At 45.5% G+C, this 15057-nt stretch overlaps 1 protein-coding gene across 1 annotated transcript; it reads right to left on the bottom strand.

Annotated features, from left to right (window-relative positions):
* Positions 1-3871: 3871 nt before the first annotated feature.
* On the bottom strand, positions 3872-10803 carry LOC309359048 (arylacetamide deacetylase-like 4). The gene is made up of 4 exons (XM_081892496.1): positions 10638-10803; positions 8399-8615; positions 6159-6222; positions 3872-4677 (listed from the first exon to the last, which is right to left on the bottom strand). The coding sequence occupies exons 1-4, from the start codon at positions 10677-10679 to the stop codon at positions 3903-3905; spliced, it is 1098 nt and encodes a 365-aa protein (XP_081748622.1). The 5' UTR covers positions 10680-10803; the 3' UTR covers positions 3872-3902.
* Positions 10804-15057: the final 4254 nt, after the last annotated feature.

Below are 15057 nucleotides of genomic sequence, written 5' to 3' on the forward strand. Positions count from 1 at the left end.
AAGCCGCTTCTGGCAAACCAGAGCAGCGCACGGAAACGCCGTTTACCTTCCCGCCTATTTATCTATTTGCACTTTGACGTGTTTTCGAACTGCTAGGTTGGCAGGAGCTGGGACCGAGCAACTGGAGCTCACCCCGTTGCGGGGATTCGAACCACCGACCTTTTGATCGGCTCTGTGGACAGCGCCACCCGCGTCTCAAGGGTATCTATATCCTTCACAAATTAGGGCCATGATACCTGAAGGAATTCCGCACGTGGGCCTATTCAGATCAGACGTGCACACCTGAAAACAGACTGGGATTTATCCAGGCCCAGATGAGATATGGATCTGTTGCCAAGTGCCAATCTATGTCCCAAGAGTCACTATTGGTACTAACTGAAGTTTCAGAATTCAACTCCTTGCATAACACATTGCAGAAATCCAAATGGAAGGTTGCCAGTGTTAATTCTGAGATCAAGATAAAGCTGCAGGCCAGCATTTATTCGTCCTCCCCGCAACCCCACCCCGCTCCTCTTTCTCCATTTGCTCTCCTTTCCCCCTGCTTCCTCAGCACTTCCCTCCATCTGCAGCAGGCTGCTTCTTTCTGTCCCCCTCCGTCTTTCTATCCAGTGGCAGCAGGATGCCTGGAGCTGAGAAGGAAGGTGAGGAGCCGCCCCGGGTGTCACCACTGAGGGGGTGACAAAATACCGGGCGGCACAACAAGGATACAATATCATCATTTGAATGGAGTATTTAAGAAAAATAAGCTACAAGGGTCTGGGGAACAAATATCACAGCTGGAGAGAGACCTGTTGGAATGAAATGTAAAAGTGCTGTCTATAATGTATAAAATATTATTGGAATGGGAGACAAAGGATGAGGAAATAAAATCCCCAATGATACATAGTGCAATAGAAATTGGTCATAATATAGACATGGTAGCATGGGGACGATTGTGGAATGTGGATGTAAAATTTACAGCATGTTATGGTTTAAGAGAAAACTATATGAAAATCTAACCATTGGCAAAAATGGCAAAAATGTATAAATCTAAATCAAATAAATGTTGGAAATGTAAAGAGGAAGAAGGTTCTTTTTATCATGTGGTGGTCTTGTAGTAAGGTTAAATAGCATGTTATGGGTTAAGAGAAAACGAGCTATCAAAATTTACTTGAACGGAAATCACTTTTATGATTATCTCCTATTGAAGCTTAGGCGCAGGGTTGGGGACTTGGACACTACTGTGGTGCCCCCAGCTGCGCTCATGGCTCCGGAACAGACACTTACAGATGACAAGGCTCCACCTACACCTCTCTCGCAGACTGCGGGCATGGAGCCGAACCAAGCCACTTCAGAGGGTTTGCCAGACTTCACACAGACTCAGACCACTGCCGTGCCTTACATTCCGTCAACTCCACTTGCGGAGGTTCCACCCCAGCAGCGGATCCAGGGGACTTGGTTTCAACGCCACCGAGGGTCGCGCCACAGCCTCAGCAAGAATCGGGAAGCCCACTGGACCTGGGTACCATTCCCCGGCAGTCTGGCAGGGTTTCCAAGCGCCCAACTTATTTAAAGGACTATGTTGTTGGACATGTAACACTGTTGATCTAAGTATGTGGAAGTATGTGAAATGTAACTGATATGCTTTTGTGCCTAATTGAACCATTACGTGTAGTGCTGTATATAAGGAAACCATTACGATTGTAACTAACGGCTTATCTCAGTGGGGAGGGGTTCTCACCCTGGGCCAGCAGGGGGATACTGTAGATAGTTATGCAAATGAAGGATCGAAAGTGACGTTCAGTGATTGGATGGATACTGTAGATAGTTATGCTAATGAAGGATTGAAAGTGACGTTCAGTGATTGGATAGTTTTAGAAAGTTGTTACAGTAACAAGGTACTGGAGCTCTATATAAGCGGGCTGACTGAGGCCTTCAGTTCTGTTCTGGCATCTGAATAAAGAAGAGTTGTTTGAAGAATCGCTGTGTCGTCTGATATGTTCACCCACAACTTAACAGTATATGACAGATCACATTCAAACATAATTTGCTTTAGCACATGCTGCAGAGGGAAGTGAGGGGCCCATGGGGCTCATCGACCTCGGAAGGTAGCCCATCTCAGAGAAGGAAAACTCTGATCTCTCTCCCTTGGCAGGTGCAGAGTCCAGTTCTACCAGCAACAGCTGGAGTAACTCAATGCAATGGGCTTCATCAACTGCAAGGTGAACCTTCAGATGCTCATTGCCACTGAGGAAGACATTTTTGGTGAATTTTTACCTCATGTCATCTGTCATGTCATGTTGAACGATCAGAACTAAGTTTAAAGCTTAAAAAGTTACTTTTTAAAAATCCCATCCCATTTTTTTTAGTTTATGAAGGTTTGAAATTGATAATTTGCACTTTGCCAGACTACACGAAACGTCAAAAGCTCAGCAAGCTACCAGTCTGCTTTGGAACACATTTTTAAAAGAAAAGCCTAACTAGTTTTTCAGATACCTTTTAAATGAATAACCTTTTAAAGAAATGCCTGAAGTGGCTTGAAGTCTTGTTTATTCTGTTATATTTTACTCCAGGAAGACCCATTTATCCTAAACAGAACCCAATAAGGCTGACATGTATGTACAATATATAGATATAGATATAGATATAGATATAGATATAGAGATATATTTAATGTGATCCCATTGAGATGGGATGAAATTTTGCAAGAAGCTCTTAGAAATATGAAATAGTCAATAAATAAAAATTGGAAATTTTTATATTATCTTAATTTCTTTAAATCACTTTTTAAAATGTTAAATTATGTAACTTAACTTTTAAATTTGGACCAAGTCCATCATGTGCCATGTCATATTAATGCCCATGAGCTTCTGAAGAGATTGGTATTTTTAGTTTTGAAATATCTCAATTCTGAGCTGAGCTTTTGAGGTTTTTGTGCAGTCTGCCAAGGACAAAACTGTCAGTTTTTTAAAACCCTCATAACTCACAAAACGAGTTAAAATAAAAACCGATATATGGGACCTTCTCTTATTCTACTTTTAGGAAACTGAAACTGAAAGCAATGTAAAAGGGTAAGTTAAAAGTCTCTGGATCACTGGACATGGAATGGCCCAACCGCATTGCAGGGGGTTGGGCTAAATGACCCTCAGGATCCCTTCCAATTCTACAATCCATGATCTTATGCTCAAGATCTCCCAGGGTGCAGTGGCGGAGCAAGCCAATCAGGCGCCTGGGGTGGCACATGTGCCCTGCGCCCAGGAGCAGGACCAGCTGCCCGTGGGGCAGGGTGGGGCGAGCCGGGGCAGGGCGCTCTGTGGGGCCTCCGAGGAGTCTGCCTGCCTCCTCCAACTCAGCCGCCCTACAGCTGAGGGGGAGGTGGCGGGCGGACCACTAGGGGCAGAGCGGAGCCTGCGGGCGCCCAAGCCACCGCGTCACTCCCAGGAGAGACGTGTGGCTCAGGCGCACTGCCGCCCAGCATTTTGTCACCACCCTCAGCGGTGAACCCAGGGCGGCCTGCCCCCACCTCACCCCCTTTCCTCCGCCCCTGGCAGGGTGTCTGTCAGAACCTTGAAATGGACCCCCTTTCCTCCCGAGAGGCAGAACAAAAAGGGACAAAGTTTGAAGAAGAGTGGAGTAAATTTGTTGCATACATAAGAATTAACTGTAGAAGTTTAAAAACGTTAGCAGGGTTAACATAAATCCTGTGATGTGTATAGAGAGGGTAAATAAGAATCTGCAAGAGAAGATATAAATTAAGAAAACCGAAGCAGGGACGGAAGGAATTCTGGGCGTGAACTTACGCAGTGTAAATAAGACGACACAAAGTGTTGATTGTAATAAATTAAGTTTTATTTGTTTGTGAAAAAATCAATAAAAAGCATTTGACAAGACAGCCATTGGAAGGCCAAGAAGGGCATTCATTTCTATAAACCTTTTAAGAACTGTATTACACTCTGCAAACATTTCTGTGTGTTCAGGAATGCAAGTGGCCCCAAACCAGCCAAGGCCATTATTCCGTGGAATCCATCTTGAACATGATACCATGTCACTGGCACACCATTGTCCTCTAACCGCTTCTTGTACAACAGCCCATCATCCCGGAGACCATCATATTCACAGGTTAGAATGAAAGTCTCTGGGAGCTGGCAGATTATGTCATCCTCTGCTAGAAGGGGGGCAAACATTGTCTCAGTACCTCTTTTAACTTGTTCATAAAGTTCTTCTGAAAATGGAGCTGGTTCTACAGGAACATAGCCCCTAGCTTTAAATTCTTCTGGAATGTTATCAGCATTGATCCATTTTTGGTATTTCTCTCTCAAATCAGGAGGGACATGGGCGCCTTTCAGAACTCCATCTACATTCATTGTCTTCCCAGTGAGATATGTCAAACCAACTTTGACAGTTCTTTTCCGGAACATAGGAGGAACTGAATGGTTTTGCTGATAGGATGGCAAATTGAAGTCAATTCCTTGGAGGAATGGGTAAATGAGGACCTGAGCTCGCACTCTGGGGAGGTCCTCTCTGGTCACCAGTTCTTGGCAAATGGCTGCAGTAAAAGTGCCTCCACTACTCTCCCCAGCAATGGCAATGCGGCTGGCGTCCACTCCATATTCCTTTGCATTCTTCAGAAAGTATATTACAGCAGTTAAACTGTCCAGTACAGGGACTGGATAGGGATGCTCAGGAGCTAAACGAAACCTAAAGAGAAGGCAAGATGTCATTAGCATTAATCATACACGTTGCAGCATTTTCTTGCAATGGCATATTGCAAGGGTAGCACCCCTAGGGCCACATTCCTTTCTATGCAACCTTCCTGGGGGCAACATGTCAGCTGTGGGTGGGACCAGAGAGCTAAATGAAAAGCTAATGTGAACTCTCCCACTGGACAAGTAGGTTGGTTCCTACACACAGCCACACACCTTTCTCTACCCTCCAACCAAGCAAGCAAGACACATTCACACTAGTCAGATGCCACTCAAGGATGGTGCAAAAGAGGGGCAATGGTGCAGGGGTGGGGTCTGGGGTCAGAGGGGAGATGAAGTGGCCCAGAGTGCAGCATTCAGCCCCTGTGCCTGATGCTCTACACCCAAATATAATACTAGTTTGGCATCCCATTCTCAGTGGCCGCTGGTCAAATCTGATTCCGACCATAGAGGCAGACTATAGCCAGCATAGCTAGGAGCCACTGGTAGCCTTATACTCTGCCCAATTATTTAATCCCTTTTCAAAGCCATCCACATTGGAAGCTATCTCTGCTTTCTGTGGGAATTAGTTAAATAGTTTAACTTTGCACTGTATGGATAAGTACTTTCTTTTATCTGAATCTTCTAGCATTCTGCTTCATTGAAGGTCCACATGTTCTAGAGCTCAGAGAGAGAGACAAACACAGTTCCCTAGGCCACATTCCACACAACATGCCTAATATAACCAACTTCTATATTTTGAATATTTTGAACTTCTATATTTTGAATGTTTCCTTGATTTCCTTTTCCATCTCAGGAAAACAACCCCAGTTCTGAATCACCTCCAGTATGTCCCACCATGCCTTCCTGAGATCAATGCTTCCCACTCTTTCTGCCCACTTTAAACCATATGGCCTTAAAGCCAAGAACTCCAGTTCACCCACCCTGGCCAGGAGGCTTCAGATCATGCACCAAAGGTGCATTTTGGCAGTGAGGGGAGGGCAGCCATTGGGAGAGATGATGTCCATTACTGTCAGGAAGGCTTGCCTTGTAAAGGGCTCTGAAGCCCTGGCAAATGACACTTCTCCCATTGCCCAATGTACCACTGTTCTCACTGGATGATAACGGGACAGTTGGGAACAGCTTGAGCTTATTTGCCAAAGAGAAGTTCACCTTCATTCCAGCTGCACTTTCCCTCTCAACCACAGGGCCATTTTGCCTTAGGAGAAGAATCCTAATGGCTTTTTATGGGTTGATGTGGTGGTTTTCTGTAAAAGTAGTTTAATGGCCTGATCCAGAAGAGCTCTTCTTATCATTAAAGCCAGAGGGATTGGGTCCAAAGGCATAAAAATCAAAATACAAAGGTGAACACCCATTCTAAAGGTTGGCAAATCCACTATGTTGGCAAAATCAGCTTTTTTCTGGGCTCATGTGGAAGGGTTAGAAACTGAGGGGAAATACTCTTTTTTCTGCTACAACAAGCAAGAAGATACTTACTCAGCACACATAACCACTGAGTCGGTTTGGTGGGCAATGGAACGGCAGATCATTTCAGAGGTTCCTAGGGGGGAGGAAACACATCACACACTGCCTGCTGTGAGCAATTATTTATTACAATCCATTACAAATCACTGTGAGTTGAATCTACTGTGAGTTAGTCCTACTGAAAGTAAACCTGTTGAAATTAACAGATATGACCAATGCTTTCCCCCCCAGGGGGTACACAAGGGTATGCAGGACCGGCACCTCTTTGTTGTTGTTGTATAAATGTGTGGCACTTACCTTAACAATTTCATGGTGAGTATTGGCACCTCTCTTTCTAGAAAAAAGGACTGGATATGACTAATATTGCTGTGTCATAAATCTGTTTTTAATGTCCATGGAGGCACAGGTCAATTCTGCGTCCAGGGCAACTGTTTACCAGCTCCATATGGAATGCAGGCTGAGACCCTACCTGCCCGCAGACTGTCTCGCCAGAGTGGTGCATGCTCTAGTTATCTCCTGCTTGGACTACGGCAATGCGCTCTACGTGGGGCTACCTTTCAAGGTGACCCGGAAAATACAACTAATACAGAATGCGGCAGCTAGACTGGTGACTGGAGCAGCCGCCAAGACCGCATAACACCGGTCTTGAAAGACCTACATTGGCTCCCAGTACGTTTCCGAGCACAATTCAAAGTGTTGATGTTGACCTTTAAAGCCCTTAACGGCCTCTGTCCAGTATACCTGAAGGAGCGTCTCCACCCCCATCGTTCTGCCTGGACACTGAGGTCCAGCGCCGAGGGCCTTCTTGCAGTTCCCTCACTGCAAGAAGTGAAGTTACAGGGAACCAGGCAGAGGGCCTTCTCTGTAGTAGTGCCCACCCTTTGGAACACCCTCCCACCAGATGTCAAAGGAAAAAAACACCTACCATATTTTTTGGAGGCATCTGAAGGTGGCCCTGTTTAGGGAAGCTTTTAATATCTGAAAGACTATTGTATTTTAATATTTTATTGGAAGCCGCCCAGAGTAACTAAGGAAACCCAGCCAGATGGGCGGGGTATAAATATGTTATTATTGTTGTTGTTGTTGTTGTTGTTGTTGTTGTTATTTCATAAAATATATATGCTACTTGATTGTAGAAAACAACAACCATGTATAGGCTGCACAAATCACCCCCACCCCACCCCCGTCCACGGCAAACATTTCAGGATCTATACATTAAATTACAATGACAAATTCTCTTCTAACCCTTTTGGGAAATGATTTATAATGAAATTAAGAAGGTACTTAAATGTACTTTTCATAAGAAACCAGAGGCATTTCTGTTGGGCATGGTCGGTCAATTGGTGTCAAAGAAGGATAGGACATTTTTTATGTATGCTACCACAGCGGCAAGGATCCTTTTAGCAAAGTATTGGAAGACACAAGAACTACCCACACTGGAAGAATGGCAGACAAAGGTGATTGACTATGTGGGACTAGCGGAGATGACCGGCAGAATCCGTGACCAAGAAAAAGAGACGGTGGAAGAAGATTGGATGAAATTTAAAGTATATCTGAAAAACTGTTGTAAAATTGATGAATGCTAAAATGTCAAGGGAAAGGAAAATATAGAGTTACAGCTGTAACCGATTAAGGGTTAGAAGAAATTTAAAGAGAAAATAACTAATTAATTATGGGTCGCTGGGAGAGGCGCCATTGTGCGCAGGCACGGACGACAATTGCCCGCTTCTGTGCAGGCGCGAACGGCAGCAAACCCGCCAGTTACTTCTGGGTTTGCCATGGTCGCAACTTAGAACGTCTGCGAGTGGTGGTGGTTGTAAATAGAGGTTCTACTGTACAGTTAATAATAATAATAATAATAATAATAATAATAATAATAATAATAATAATTTATTATTTGTACCCCGTCCATCTGGCTGGGTTTCCCCAGCCACTCTGGGCGGCTTCCATAGAAACCAAAAATACACTAAAATATCACAGATTAAAAACTTCCCTGAACAGGGCTGCCTTAAGATGTCTTCTGAATGTCAGGTAGTTATTTATCGCTTTGACATCTGATGGGAGGGCGTTCCACAGGGCAGGCGTCACTACCGAGAAGGCCCTCTGCCTGGTACCCTGTAGCTTTGCTTCTCGCAATGAGGGAACCGCCAGAAGGCCCTCGGCGCTGGACCTCAGCTTCCGGGCAGAACGATGGGGGTGGAGACGCAAATTAACGCAAGTTAACCATTTCAAACACATTTCACAGAACTTACGGATGCTTCCAGCCACCGCAGCACCTCCATGAAGAAAGATGATTCCTTTCCTGTTCCCAGCAGGTGATGTCTTGGGCCAGTACAGCCTCACAGGCACCCCATCAAAAACCAGGTCCTTTATGATCAGTTTGGAGTCCTTTATTATTGGAATGAATAGGCTCATGGCCCTGATTATGGAATATCTATGGCAGATGCCCATTTTTTCCAGAATTCCTACCTGTTTAAAACAAAACATTTAGCATGCATAATTAGCATTAGATATTTTTCCACTTGCAATTTTTTAATACTTAAAAAAGTATTCTGGGACCATCTAATCCAGCCTTTAGAAATGATCATGACCAGTACTTTGACACAGGGTGAGATACCTGATACTTGGAAGACCTTTCCCTGCTGAAAGGCCCATTTCCCCTTGGCCTAGGGGCAGGGCCCAGACTCACCTTGAACAGCTAAAAGGGGATGCTGGGAGGCCAGAGGGGCATTGCTGGAACAACTCTGGGGATGTGGCAACTGGCTAAAAAGTTTTAAAATCTTTAATTTTAGTTCCCCTGTTTTGTTTTTGTTGGGTTAGGGTTGGTTAAATGTCTTGTTGGGATTGGCAGCTATTTTAATTTGGGTATTATTATTTTCATCATTATTATTATTTTATATTGATTTATAGGTTTATTTTAGTCTGTATAAGATATTCTGTTTGTTAATGTTTGATGTTTTATTATGCTTATATATGCTGTAAGCCACCCAAAGGGGCTGGGTAAACCCAACCAGATGGGCGGGATACAAATAATAAAATTAGTATTACTATTAGTATGCCAATATCACATTGATAGCAAAACAAGATCATGACCCAGCTCAAGTCAATAATTATAGACCTATTACTTTGCTTAATTGTAATTATAAATGGTTTGCGGCAATATTAGCAAGAAGACTCAAACAAGTGTTAGGAAACTTAATACATGAAGACCAGATAGCATTTCTGCCGATGAGGCAGTTAAAAGATAATGTTGCAATTGTTATTAAATGCTACTGAATATTTTGAAAAAAGAAATGATTAGCAATTACCCATGGTTTTTCTAGATGCAGAGAAAGCGTTTGATAATTTACTGGTCAACAAGAAATTTGTTGTCTGCATTTTTAAAAGTTGATTTAGGACGAATCTGATGCGCTGAATCCAAAAAGCACATTGTTTTTGCTCAATCAGGTCAAGTTTTTGAGCTATGGCCACATGTCTTTTTTTACCTTTTTGTTCACATGTATGTTTGTCTGGAGCATTTTAGAAGAAGTTGGTGGGGGTAAAATGCCATGTCGAATAATTGTTTTGATTTGTCAAAAAAGGATCAGTTTGAAGTCATAAAACCTCAAATCTTCCATAAATTGGTGCACTGTTGATGTGACTGGGATCAACAGAAAGAACCGGAGCAGCCTCAAGTATCTTGATCTTCAATCAGCACGTCGTCCTGTAGCTCTTTGTAATGAAATTCCAGTGCCTATCTTCAGAGAACTTCCTGACATTAGTGATGAAGATTAGTGCGCAGCTTCCGCTCAAGCTTGGAGTGCCACAGTACGAACCCAAAGATTGGAGACTGTTCATTGACAGCAGCAAGCGATCACTGAAATGTGTTCTGCTACACAATGGCAACCAGTTTGCCTCTATACCCCTGGCTCACTCGAGTACACTGAAGGAGAACTATGAAGCGGTGAAGTATGTGCTGGAGAAAATTGGTTATGATCAGCATAAGTGGTTTATTTGTGTTGATCTGAAGATGGTGAACTTTTTGTTGGTACAACAGTCTGGCTTCACCAAGTACCCATGTTTTCTGTGCATGTGGGGAAAGTAGGGAGCGTGCTCAGCATTACACAAAGAAGGACTGGCCGGTGTGGGAGGAATTGGTGCCTTGCAAAGAAAGGAACGTCATCAATGACCCTCTGGTGGACAGAGACAGAATACTCTTCCCACCGCTGCACATCAAGCTTGGCTTAATTAAGCAGTTCACCAAGGCTCTGGACAAGGATGGTGACTGCTTCACTTACTTGTGCCAGGCTTTTCCAGGATTGACCATGGAGAAGTTGAAAGCTGGCATCTTTGACGGTCCTCAGATCCGACAGCTCATCAGAGATCCAGAGTTCGGAAAGTCAATGAACGAAGTGGAACTGGAAGCGTGGAAGGCATTTGTTCTGGTAGTGAAAAACTTTCTTGCCAAAAATAAGGCCAGAAACTATGATGATATATGTAAAATAAACTTACTAGTGCCAATCCATATCCCACTGAGAAATCGTGAAGCAGCATTATTGGGCGATAGGACAGTCCTCGAGGCAGGTGGGTCCTGGTAAGACGATAAGAAACTCCCCACACTAACAGCAAGATATGAATGAAAATAGTTGTATATAATATCAGTATCCACAGAGTTTCACCAAAAAGACACTGTTGTTCCTCACACAGGGTGTGGATACGCAAAGAAAATTATTATTATTATTATTATTATTATTATTATTATTATTATTATTATTTGAATTTATATACAGTGGTGCCCCGCAAGACGAATGCCTTGTAAGACGAAAAACTCGCTAGACGAAAGAGTTTTTCGTTTTTTGAGGTGCTTCGCAAGACGAATTTTCCTACGGGCTTGCTTCGCAAGACGAACATGTCTTGCAAGTTTGTTTCCTTTTTTGTAAAACCGTTAATACCCAGGGTGCATTGCTTGAAGAGGTGCAGTTGCGACTTGACTTTGAGGAGCAACTCATAGCACACGGTGTGGTAGCCTTTTTTGAGGTTTTTGAGGACTTTGGTGATTTTTGAAGCTTTTCCAAAACTTCTTTTGCAGCCATTTGGTAAGTTAAACTTTTAAAACTTTTTGGGGGGATTTTGGATTTTGGGTTGGGGTGTTTGGAATTCAAGGACTTGGTGTTGGGGAGGGGTTTGCAAGAATCTGGGAGCTTGTGTGGTTTTTTCTGCATTTTTATGATTTTTTGTGACCATTGGGCCACTCTGCTGTTGTTTTTAAAAAAAATTCTGGGTTTGAATTCCGGTTAGCGCCATCGCTCAATGGCGGATTTCCCTAGGAGCTCTTGAGGGAAGTCTGCTCCGCGGGTTCGGGTCCCGCAGCTACGGCGAAGCGGGGACCCCAAGAAATCACAGGCACGAAGCCTGTGAACCGGAGACTCGGTGGGCACCTTTTGCGCCCCCCCCCGATGCTGTGAAAAAGCCTTTTTAAAGGCTTTGGAACGGCAGCGGGTGAGTGGCGTGGAGCTGAGAGTCGCTTGCACCCAGCCTGCGGAGTGAAGCCGCATCGCCATTGACGGAGAGCGCTGACTTCTTCCCGTAATTTGGATTAAAAGAAACTACTATCCGTGAGTAGGATAAAAGATTTAAGGAATAATTGGGACCTAAATTTACTGAATTTGGATACTGAGACGGAAAAGTTCTAAAAAGGAAGTCTGCTTTTCCGCTCTGCAGCAAGATCAAAAGCAAAGAACTGCTAAGCTTTAACTTTGAAGTTTCCTTTTGGATTAAGTAACTCATTGCTTTATAGAAAGGATTAAGTTTCTACCGCTGTTTCCCGACCCTGGGACGGACTGCCGGAGAAGGGAAGCCGGCTGTTGACTGCCAATGCGTTAAAGACACAAAGTTACTTTTACCCTGATAAGTTACACTTTCCCTGGAAATCTTTGGACTTTGTTTTGATCTGGTGGAGACTAACTGTCAGGGAACTGCCATCGGAAAGAGAGATGGTGCAGAGGCTCCAGCAGACTCGGAGAGATTCTGCAGCGGAGGAGGGAACCAGCAGGGGGAGAGCAGAAGCTCCGGCAGAAGGGGAGTCGGAGGAGGGAGGGCTCTGGGATACTTCTAGTGAGAATAGTGCAGAGGTAACAAGACCCCCGTTGGCAACTCCCACCCTTCGCCGGAAGCTGTCACGCAGAGAGTCACGAAGGCGCATGTCCATGAAACAACTTTTATGTTGGCGTAAATTTCGTAGACGCCCACTGTCAGATTCTACCAGCGACTAACGGAGTCACGCCTTGGGAGGCTCCGTTAGTGCCTCGGTTTGGTTGACCAGCCAAACACCAGAGGGATCAAGCTTTTACGCACAAGCAGCTCATTATCCCATCACAGCAATCTGACAGTCTTTGAAAGCAGCTTGTGCAAGCAGAGGGCATCATGAGCGAACCAGCCGGAACCGCAGGAGCTGGAGCTGGAGCAGGTCCAAGCCTGGAGGAAAGGTACAGGGCGATGGAGGTCCAGCTCGCGCTGCAAACGGCGAGGCTTGAGGAGAGGAGGGCTCAAGATGCGGATAAGGGGAAAACCGCCCCACTTGCCAGAAAGGTGCCTGGATTGGTGCAGAGATTTGGGGGGGATCCCAGGAACTATCAAGCCTTTAGAACGGAGATGCAATATGCTCTCAATCTACTGTTTGATGACTTCACCGATGAGAACTCTAGAGTGGCGTACGTAATTAGCCATCTAGAGGGAGGGGCGAGGGACTGGGTTCGACCCCTGATGGCAGCCAATAATGATATCTTAAAGGACACGAGGAAGTTTTTCGCGCCATGGACTTGATGTTTTCCAGCGAGATTGAGCAGGGGGTGGTGCGGAGGCAGTTGATGGGGTGCAAACAGGGGAGCCGATCTGTACGTGAGTACTGGACTGAGTTCACTATGCTTATTCATAGACTGGGGTGGGATCTAGCAAGTGAACCTATTCAAATGTTATTTGAAGAAGGGCTCTCTCCGACCGTGAAAGATGAACTTTCCCGGGCGCCCAGGGCGGAGTCTATGGATCAGCTGACTAAATCTGCACTGTCCATAGGAGCGCGCCAAGAAGCAAGAGCTTTGGAAAAGCGGGAAGGAAAGGGGGAACGTTGGAAGGACTTCCGCATTCCAGAGATTCCGGAGCAGTCTTTCCCGCCCGCAGAGCCGATGGAACTGGGAACAGCGCGCGCGCGCGCAGTTTCAAACACCAGTGAAGGGCGGAAGAAGGAGGGAAAGAGTGCCAAGAGATGTTATCTCTGCCAACAGCCAGGGCACTTTGCCAGAGTTTGTCCGCAAAGGAAGGAATGGCAGGGCATGGCGGGAACTGTTGGAGGAAAGGAGGAAGGAGAAATAGAGGAGCAAGTAAAAGCCAACGCCTGGTTGCCAACATCAGGGCACAGCAGCCAGGCCAGGGAGTAGTGAATGTGCCCACGCCGGAACCTCCAAGACCAGCGCTTGTGATAGAGGTGTTGCTGGAACTGTCAAACGGACACCCACTAAAGATAAAAGCGCTATTGGATTCAGGCAGCTCCTGTAATTTCATGAGTAAGGACTTTGCTGCTGAACACCAGATACAAACTCTCCCATTAAGTAAGCCTTTGCAAGTAACCACGATTGATGGGAGGGAACTGTTGGGGGGAGAAGTGAGCCAACAGACTGTACCAATGATTATGAGGGTGGCAAGACACACAGAACTGATAGCGTTTAATGTAGCCACCTTGGGAGGAGCTCCCATCATTCTGGGAATGAGCTGGCTGGCACTACACGATCCGCTAGTAGGCTGGCATCAGAGGGTGGTTTCCTTTGGTTCAGCACATTGCCTAGAACACTGCAAGGAGGGAGAGGGTCAGGCAGGGGCCAGAGCCACTCTAGCAGGGATGGAAGTGACTGACAAGGGGAAGGTGCCACCACAATACGCTGATTTGATTGACGTCTTCAGTGAAAAGGAAGCAGATAAACTGCCCCCGCACAGACCCTTTGACTGTCAAATCACCTTACTCCCAGGAGCACAATTGCCAGTGGGCAAGCTGTATGCCATGTCAGACCGTGAGATGCAGGAGTTAAGGGAGTTCATTGACAAGAACCTCAAGCGAGGTTTCATCAGAGAGTCACGAGCGGTGGGGGGCAGCCCAGTGTTCTTTGTGGACAAAAAAAACACGGGCAAACCCAGGCTTGTGTGTGATTTCAGGGCCCTAAATGCTGTGTCAGAACCAGTGACTTTCCCTATGCCCAGAATTGATGACATTCTGACACGGGTGAGAAAAGGGAAGATTTTTACCAAGCTGGACCTTAGGGGGGCATATAACTTGATACGTGTGAGGAAGGGGGATGAGTGGAAGACCACTATGTTCACCCCCTTGGGGGCGTTTGAGTACCTAGTTATGCCTTTTGGATTACAAGGGGGCTCCGCCTGCTTTCAATCATTCATGAATCACGTCCTGGGGCCATTGCTTTACAAGAACTGCGTGGCGTTCTTAGATGACGTCCTGGTGTACTCAGAGAATGAGGAGCAGCATGTGCGAGATGTTAGAGAAGTACTGAGCAAACTGCGAGAAAATCGGCTGTAGGTGAAACTGGAGAAATGCCAGTTTCATAGCAGGGAGGTGGAATTCCTGGGGTACCGGTTGTCTGACAAGGGGTTGGCTATGGATCCCAGCAAGGTTCAAGCGGTACTGGAATGGAAAACACCAAAGACCAAGAAGGACGTGCAAAGGTTCCTGGGCTTCGGAAACCTCTATAGGAAGTTCATCAAGAACTTTGCCCATTTAACAGCGCCCATCACGGATTGTCTTAGCAGCAAGAAAAAATTTGCTTGGACGGAAGAAGCGCAAGGGGCATTCGAACGCTTAAAGGCAGCGTTTGCGTCGGAGGAGCAACTTTTGCACGTGGATCTACGGCAACCAATGCGAGTGGAGACT

Source organism: Podarcis melisellensis (genome assembly GCF_964234715.1).
Source record: "Podarcis melisellensis genome assembly, chromosome: 16".
Taxonomy (NCBI): domain Eukaryota; kingdom Metazoa; phylum Chordata; class Lepidosauria; order Squamata; family Lacertidae; genus Podarcis; species Podarcis melisellensis.